This window comes from Phoca vitulina, unplaced genomic scaffold (genome assembly GCF_004348235.1).
Source record: "Phoca vitulina isolate PV1807 unplaced genomic scaffold, GSC_HSeal_1.0 scaffold2, whole genome shotgun sequence".
Lineage (NCBI taxonomy): Eukaryota > Metazoa > Chordata > Mammalia > Carnivora > Phocidae > Phoca > Phoca vitulina.
The window spans coordinates 81937809-81946843 of record NW_022589705.1 but is presented as its reverse complement, the minus strand read 5'-3'; the positions used below and the strand labels follow the sequence as shown (position 1 = coordinate 81946843).

Here is a 9035-nt window from a genome sequence, read left to right as displayed (position 1 = left end):
GTAAAACCCAAATCAAAGATAAAGCCGGAGCTGAGGAAGTCCGTGCCCGGCACCCAGCAGACCCTCCCCCAGCATTAAGTCACCCAGCACGCTTTCTCGCTATGAAGTGCTGGGCTTCCAAGAGCTTTTATACAGATTCCTGAGAAGCAAATAATCATATGCAATTAAGGCTATTTCCCAAATAGCATAGGAAAGCTGCCAAAGGCTGTCCCTGAATTGAAAGGCAACACTCTGACAATGGTGAATATTGTAACCTCCAGATACAAGATGAAGGAGATGCCAACCTGAACCACCCAAATCACACGTTACTCTAGAAAAGAAGGTTCCTTTTAGCCTCTGCACCAAAGGTTGCTATGTGGGCCCAGAGAATGATATTAAACATTCCAATTTTGGAGTCATGGCTTCTATGGCAGGAAAGTACGAGAGAACACATCCCACCACCTGTAACAGAAAGCCAGTAAACTGTCAAATACCGCTAACCAGGATCTCGCGATTTCCCCTAAACCCTTCTCTAGAAACCCCCTGTGTGCCTTCAATCTGCCTTTTTAACAGGGACACGGGAACAAAAATAAGCTTGTTTGCAAATAAACATCTGAAAGACTATCGTAGCAGCTGATCTGGGCCAAGGCATCAAAACAAAGTGATGATTGTGGAAGAAGACAATGCAAAGGACTCTGGAGCGAGAAACTCCAGGGCAGAGAACTTGCGGCGACATGTGCACTGGGTATTTCTGGAGGCCAAAGGCCCATCTGGAACGAACAGAAACTAGGAGGGTCTCTGTCACTCCAGAGTTTATTACCTGTACAGAAAGGAGTCCCCGCCGACAGCACTGTGCAGCTTTATTAACCATTCAAGTACAGTAGCATCTGGGAAGATCGGGACAGAATTGGGATTTAAAAGTGAACAGATATTCAGCATCTAACAGTTTGAAAGAAGCCACTACATACTCTTTTCACAAACATGTTTTCACAGAGCCAATACAGTACTAGCCGTTAACCCAGTACGCCAGGTGCACTGAAGTAGAAAAGATGCAACAAGAAAAAGTAGCTACATTAGAAAGACTTCAACACTTTAGAAAAAGAGTACAACACTTTCCGTTTCTCCCCTTTAGCCCCGAAAACAACATCATACAATCTGGATCTACCTATACAGTCCTACATCAGCTTCTAGAAGATTTGTCAGGAGGGCAAAAATAAAATGACACTGGCCAGTACAGTCTTTGGATATTTGGGCAGGGGAAGGGGAGAAAGTCAGTGCTCAGAACAAATTAGTCAGCTTCAGTTTCATCAGCAGGATCTTTGGATTCTTTGTTCTTCCGCACTTCCTCAACGTGCTTGTCCTGGAAAGAAACAGCATCCGTCAGTCAGTCAAATCACAAAGCCCGCCAAGCCGCGCACCCTGAAAGAGGCCCGACGGCAGCATCTGGGCGTGCGTTACATACTACGTTAGTGGGAAGCACACAGAGTTCTAGAACATTATCTTCAAACTTCCTTGGGTCACTCATGGAACCTGATGACTGAGGCTCCTACTGCTCTTTCAAAGAATGTACAATTTTTCTGGAAATCACTGAATACCCCATCTTACTTTTTTTTTAAAGGTTTTATTTTTTAAGTAATCTCTACACCCAATGTGGAGCTCGAACTCACAACCCCAAGATCAAGAGTCGCATGCTGTACCGACTGAGCCAGCCAGGTGCCCCCGCTCCATCTTATTTTAAAAGAAGATACCTCTCATTTAATACGTTGAGCCCCGTAACTGAGGACAGAGACACCCAACGCCTTGATCAAGGCAATTAGTCCGAGCCACCTCACGGGTGCAGACTTCAAGCTCTCGACCCTCTCACAGCAAAGCTGGGCCACCGACCTTCTCCCGCAAGCGCTCCAGTTTGGCAGCCATCTGGGCCTCTCGGTTCTCTTTGTTGGCCTCCATTTTGTGGGTCAGCTTTTCTTCCGCCATCTTACTGAAGTTGTTGTTCTCCTCTATGGCTTTCTGAAGCACCTCTTTCTCGTGCTCCCGCTTCTCAGCCAGCTGCTTCAAGACCTCGGCTTCGTGGGACTGAAAAATGTTTAACAGGCTAGACGCTCGCAAGTTTATTTAGCATTAAATTTTTGACCAAGGGAAGTTATTAAGCAGGAAGACTGAAAAGAGGCAGACACTGAGATCTCTTTAAATATAACCTAAGCCAGGGCCTGAATCGTCTGTACCAAAATACTGTGAAAATCACCCTCTTTTTCTAGTGTTTGTGTTTACTTTGGACAACTGCCCAGGTTTGTTCAGTCTTGCCCAACTGTTCTCTAAAGGAATCCCTGTAAGATTTCCTGTTTAATGGTAACAAGAGGACTGGTAACATGCACGGGGGAAATGGAGCTCTACTGTCAAGAACTGGTTATTGAACTTCAACGTCCACCTGAAGAAAATTAGCTTACTGTAACAGAAGTAACCATATCGATAAAAAGAAAAAAACATGAATGATAGGGAATTTAAGACTAAGTCCCCAGATTACTATTTGAGCCAGGCGGGATTTCTGTTTCATGGAAAAGCTTCATGGCTTTTCTCTCTGGAAGTGGCATTCACTTCCATGCCACCGGAGCTGTTACCACGTGCGCCTCCTTCAACAGACTCAACACTCAACAGCATGTTACCAAACAGATTCCGATGTGCCTGGAAGCATCACCGAGGCAGGAAAACTACAGAGCACCTGCTGCTGGTTCTGTTCACTCTTCTGCAATATCCCAGTCCCAAGTTTCACTATAGAAAGCACAGGCTACTGACTACAGGGCCAGGGTCGGTTCCTTACAGATTTCTCCGTCCAGCCGTTGGCTGCATTTCCTCACAAACTCAAAACTCCACAAAACTCCCTCAAGCTCCATAGGAGCTCAAACTGCGCAGACGAGCAGGTAGGAGACGGAGCTCCCTAGCAAACACTGCCACCCAACCCGGGGAAATGAACGGCAGTGCCGACAGAGGGTCAGTGCACATTCACACGTGGCACCGAAACATACAGGGCACATGGTACAGCAGCTTCAACAGGGGCCTGTATGTGTGGTGAGATGTGTCAGACTTCACACTGGACTAACTGTGTTGGTCAGGGGCATGTTACTACCTCACCTTCTTGTGCCTACTCTCCTTCATTTTATTTTGTTAAAAAAAATTTTTTTTATTAAGTAAATTCTATACCAAACGTGGGACTTGAACTCACGACCCCAAGATCCAAGAGCCACATGTGCTATTGACTGAGCCAGCCAGGGCCCCTCCCTAATTTTAAAATTAAACCCACTCACCTTAATCAGGGTTGTTGGAAGGGAATAAGAATTTATATAAAGTTCTTCAGGAAAAGAATACTGAATGGAAGGAAATGCACCAAAATGTTAACAATGGTTATTTCTGGGAAGTAGGGTAAGGAATACTTTTAATTTCCTATGTATAAACTTCGGATTCCCAATTTTTCTATAACAAGCATATTAATATTTGTTGATCTTTCTGATTTGGGTTGTTTTTTTTTTTTTTAAGTAGGCTCCACACCTAGCATGGAGCCCAACATGGAGCTTGAACTCAAGACCCTGAGATCAAGACCTGAGCTGAGATCCAGAGTCAGACGCTTAACTGACTGAGCCACCCAGGCGCCCCTTTTCTGATTTGTTTTTAAAAATGGGTATTTTATAGAACTGCTTAGGTAAGAGAAAAGCTGCTCCAATATCATTAGGCCAGTTGAGCAACACAATCACATTACCAGCAATTTAAAATGTTTTTATTGTACAGCTCTCAGGAAAAAAAACAAACCACACAGGCACACATACAAACCAAACCAAACCGGGAAAAAAGGAGGGGGAGGGGGAAGAATCATCCACCAACAAATCTATTTTTCAAAGAGAAAGCAAGAGAAGCAGGAACTTTGGTTTCAGATAGACCTAAGCTTGAATTCTGGCTCCAAAACTCACTAGCTATAGGACTTGGGAAAATGACAACATTTCCGAGACCATTTTCTCATCTCAGTATCTCAGACATCTACCCTTTTAGGGTCAAAGGGTTAAAGGAGAAAAACAGAAGTAAAGGACTTGGTACATAATATGAGCTCAGTAAATGATGCCAGGCATTTTCTTCTAGCTGCTGGCATATGTAATTTTCACAGTTATAATCACATCTAGCTCCAATTGTTTTCCTCCTGTTATGGAAATAAAACTGATCTGCCACATTATATAAATAAATATCCTGTTTTCTGTGAATTGTGATGTTTACCTTGCGTCTTTCTTCTGCAGCTTCTAATTTCTTCTGAATTTCCTCCAGGGAAAGATCCTTCTTCTTAGGAGGGGAAAGGGGGAATTCTGGGACGGATTCTTTTGATCGAGGGCTGAGAATCAGCTCAAAAGCCTGGCCTGAGGCACGTTTCTCCAGTTCTTTCACCTGGATATCTGGATTTGATCATATTCATAATGTATTCAGAAAAATGGGGTTTTCCTATTCTAGTAAACTATCCTATAATTTTCTAGAAACCAAATCAATTTAATGAATAGAATTCGGGCTGATAAAAAAGCTGTGTTTGCAGGCAAGAAATTATCTAAATACCACCTCCCACAAACCCAAAGCTCAATATTTTTGGATTAAAAAAATGCCACTCTGAGATATCAGTGTTTGACAATCACTTTAATAAACAAAAGGAAGACTTGTGCAAAACTCCACAGTTTTGCTCTCAACCAAGCCAAATCATCATATTATGAAACAATTAGGAGCTCTCAGTACATTCAAGTGATAATTTTTTCTTCTTTATTCTCCGGGATTTATACAATGGGTTTTTGATAAGACCAAAATACAACTGCCCAATTAATGGCTTAAGACCTAAATCCATCTCCTATTATAAAATCCTAAACCCATCACAATTCAGCTTTTCCAAATAGATTACCTACCAGAAGAAGCCATGGTGAACAGAAGACAAGAGACTGGCAGTGTATTCTACACAATCCACTGGCAAGGAAAACCCTGAAAACGATTTTCAAAAGCATGCGATCAATTTCTTTCCATTTCTAGGTCATTGATCCAAAGGGACCTCAAATCACATCCACATAAATCAGTGTCAGAAAAATCACTACCATGGAATTAAATAAGACATCATTAACTAGAAAATTATAAAAATCAACAAAATACTGAAACACTGGTAAATTTGAACTGAATAGAACATTGGTTGCAGAAAATCAAGTCAACTGAGCTTGCCTGTTCAAAAAATATCTTGGATTTTAAAAATTAGACGACGTTAAGTCCCAATATATTTTTTCCCCTAAAAACTCTAAAAATTTCCCCCCACAACGGCGAAAAGATATTCCAGATTCAACTCAACAGTGAGACCGGAGCCATCTTAATACTGCCTACAACTCATTGTGCAAATGAAATGCCCACCCCTGCTTTGTCTGCGTCTGCCATGGTGGAAAACAAAACGCCCAAGCTAATATTAACCAGTATGTTGAACTCCTATTGTTCCAGGGGCTTAAGCTCCTTAGCCAACAGCGAGCAAAATTCATCAGTTTTATGAACCTTTAGGCTTTAGGTTATAATATTTGCTGCCTTATATCACGAAAAATTCTACATCCCTACTTGATTTTTTTTAAGGTCATTATCCTTGTACACCCCAGGCTAATAAGAAAACCTAAGATTGCAGGTTTCAACAGCTGGAAATTAAGAACCCTAAGCAGCGAAACGGTCTTAACCCCGGCAGAGCAAGAGACGCAGCACCGGACCCAGAATGGGCGTGGCCCCGGTCCAAGTGAGGAAAAGCGGGTGGGCGCCCCCGGCCAATCAGAGCACGCCCTGCGCTCCGGCCCCTGGCCCCGCCCCCTTCCTCCCCGCGCCTTTTCGAATCTCCCCGAACTCACAACACCCCGGAGCCCGCGCGCGTGGGAAGGGGAGGGATGGGCGGGGCTAACGGTCCTATCGGTAACTCCGCCCTTCCCGGGCTCGCCGCGCGCTGACGCCCCCCCCCCAACTCCCGCCAAAAACATCTCGAGGCCGCCCCCACCCCCGCAGCAGCTCGGCGGGTGGGGCAGGCCCGGGAAACCGGCCGTGGGGTAGCTCAGGCATCGGCCCGCTACCTCCTCCTTTCACTCCCACCCACCCTGCCTCCACCCTAGCTGTCCGCGCCCCCCGCCGCGAGGACAGGATTGCTCTCGTGGGATGTCAGCCTCTCGGGCTCGGCCCTAGTCACTGGGCGAAGGCGACAGCGGGGAGAGGGAGCGGCCCTAGCCGCCCGCAGTCCGATGCTATGGCCGCTGCCCTCCAGAGGCGCCGCCCCGCCCCTTCAGACAATGGGGACCCCAGCGGGGCTGAGCTAGCAAGTGAAAGGAGGGAGGCAACCGAGGGCCCACGCCCCCTATTGTCTCCAAGACGGCACCCAGGGCTAACGCCCAGGGCTCGCCCAGCTGGCCGCGCCCCCTCCCCACGATAGCCGCGCCCCCAGGGAGCGGGGACAAAGCCGAGGCTCCGCCCGAGCCATACACAAAGCGGAGCGACCCCCGCCCGCCAGTCCCACTTGGGGCCCGCGGCCACGCCCGCCGCCCTCCGGCTGGGGGTCGCTGCCATGGCCCGGCCCCTCCCGCCGGCCGCATCCCTCTCGCTGGCCCCCAGCCTCCAGCCGCCTCCTCCCAGAGCCCCGCACCCACCTGCTCGGTCCGAGCCGCCTGGCCACACTCTGAGCACCAACAGACCCGGGCGCGCACAAAAGCGCCAAACAGCAGCACGTGACCTCCCCACCGGGCTCTCCATTGGCTGAAACCAGCGGCACGTGCCGCCCCCTCCCCCACAGCCCAGGTGGCCCCGCCCCTCGGGACCCCCGAGCACCTCGGGAAGTGTAGTCCAGGCTGGCGGGGTAGGGGGACAATGCGAGGGGTGGGGGGCATTTGGGGGTCTCCCCGGATGTGAGCAGGGGGCCCGGGCGGTTGTCTGGCCGCTGAAGAGGGCTATACTGTGGTCCCTAGCCTGGATCTGAGCCAGCTCTCCCATCCCTAAGAAAAGGGCGGGGCCGGGCGGGGCGGGGTCCCTCCCTACCTCTCAGAGGGTGGCCCCCTGGACTCCTCCTCCGTGGAGCCACGTGCCCCGCATCGCCCCAAGGGCAACACTCGGACAGCGCAGTGCCCCTACAGTGCCCCACCCCTTGCTGCCACCCAAGACGCCCAAGCCCTTGTTATAGGACAATGCGACTCTTTGCCCCTGTAAGGCCCCCCTGCAAGCCGGCGCCCTACCTCGACACCCGCGTGTAACCTGCATTGTGACATCATTGTAATCCCTTAACCCACTCAGCCCTAACAGGTCACGGGCGTGGCCCTTCCTCACCGTGCGAGTTTTCGCTACCATACTCGGGTCCCGGAGCTGATGACCAGAGAACCGTGGGGGGGGAAAGAGTGAGGCTCTGGAATTTGATCTCCTTTGGTCTAACAGTTACTCCGCTTAAAGGCAGACTCCATCTGTTCTGCCTAGCCTTCTGCCTGATAATAGGGACGGAAGAGCAATAGCAGTTATAGACAACACAGACTGCAGTTAAGTGTTGCTTTTGTTCTTGGAGCACGTGCTCCCAGTGCAGTGCTGGGCCCTTTTAAAGAATCAAAACAAAAGGGGGAACCACAAGGTCACGGTTCCTCCTGGCCTGGTTTGATGAGAAGCACAGCAGAGGCACAAAGGAAACTGGTCTGACCTGAGCGATCTTAGAATGACTGGCCGCCTTCTTCCCACAGAAAGGCCACAAGAAAAATAAAATGAACGTGGTTTCCAGATCCCTCTTCCCATTCCCCAGACCAAGGTTGTGTCTTTGGTCTTCCGGTGGTGGTCACTACACCAACGCACCTGCTTTGAGATCCTGAGTGGGTAGAAGGACACCTTCATTTTATTAATCAATGGGTCCAGACTCCCCATACCAAGAAACAAATATGACTAACTCTGCAGAAACAACAGTCCTAATTGTAAAAGGCTCCAGCCAGTCACTGGGGATGTGCTGGAGATAAATACAATTACTGGGTGCCTGAGACAAGGAAAACTGGATCATAGAGGCAGCAGACACACCACACAAAGCAAACAGCCATTTGCTGTTGCCTGAAATATGCTTGTTGTAGCATTTTCTCCAACAATCGCCCTTGTGTGGGGTCAGTCTCTCGCCCGCCCCCAATCGAAGTGGTTTTCCTTTAGCATGTGAGCAAGACCAGGAATAATTCAGATTCTAAGCCCTGAAAGCCTTCTCCCTCTCAGACCGAACCTAGCTACAAAACGGCCAGGTGTTTCCATCTGTCAGTTTTCTGAGCAAAATCTCAGAAATCGTTAGAAAGCCTGGAGCGGGGTGGGTATAGAGCTCACCGGAAAATGACAGATTGGCAGGCAACACAAACGAGCACCGGAACCCAAGGCCAAGAGGTCTATTATCCCCGAACCAGCCTTTATCTTGAAGTCTTTACTTGAACTGGAGGTTTGCAGAGGAAGGTCCCACCCATCTGATGTATATTTCTTTTAAATACAAGAAATTGCCATGCAAAAATCTTACGTTTCTGACTATTAATGTTGTGACAGGAAAAAAAAATAAATCTTTCAAAACACTGATTATTTTAAAGCACTTACACCACTTCCCCCCACCTTCCCTTTTTCCCTAGAGCAGATGTCTATTTCCATGGAAACCACAGCTAGGAACGAAGATGTTAGAACTCATGGAGATTTTTAATCTTTTGTAACAATGCTACTTAGCTGGTGGGTTTGTTGTTAGATGCCTAGTCCTGCCACAAGGATTTCCTGAGCTCCTCACTGCTGCTTGAGGCCTGAGGGGGCGGGGGCGGGTAAGTGTGCCCCTTTAACAATCCTTTGCATAAAAAGGTGCATGTGTGGTGAGGTGATCCCAGTTTCCTAGGTGGGGCTGCTTTTCTGAGAGCCAGACCACAGCTATTAATTGTCACCTCTGTCTATAGAGGTTCCTATACGAGCCCTGGAATAGGAAGGGCTTCCAACTCGAAGGCGAGAAAACAGCTTTGCCACTTCATGGAGAGGGACAGAAGCTCCTTTCCGGGAAGCTGGCTAAA

At 48.3% G+C, this 9035-nt stretch overlaps 1 protein-coding gene across 1 annotated transcript; it reads right to left on the bottom strand.

Annotated features, from left to right (window-relative positions):
- Window positions 1–820: 820 nt before the first annotated feature.
- On the bottom strand, window positions 821–6733 carry STMN1 (stathmin 1). The gene is made up of 5 exons (XM_032390874.1): window positions 6645–6733; window positions 4902–4974; window positions 4237–4409; window positions 1864–2055; window positions 821–1339 (listed from the first exon to the last, which is right to left on the bottom strand). The coding sequence occupies exons 2-5, from the start codon at window positions 4912–4914 to the stop codon at window positions 1268–1270; spliced, it is 450 nt and encodes a 149-aa protein (XP_032246765.1). The 5' UTR covers window positions 4915–4974; window positions 6645–6733; the 3' UTR covers window positions 821–1267.
- Window positions 6734–9035: the final 2302 nt, after the last annotated feature.

Excerpts from the sequence above, each read along its gene's own strand:
- STMN1 (XM_032390874.1), bottom strand. Across the intron at positions 2,056-4,236 it reads CTGCAGAAGAAAGACGCAAG|TCCCACGAAGCCGAGGTCTT; the intron begins GTAAACATCACA and ends AACATTTTTCAG. Across the intron at positions 1,340-1,863 it reads TGGAGCGCTTGCGGGAGAAG|GACAAGCACGTTGAGGAAGT; the intron begins GTCGGTGGCCCA and ends GTTTCTTTCCAG.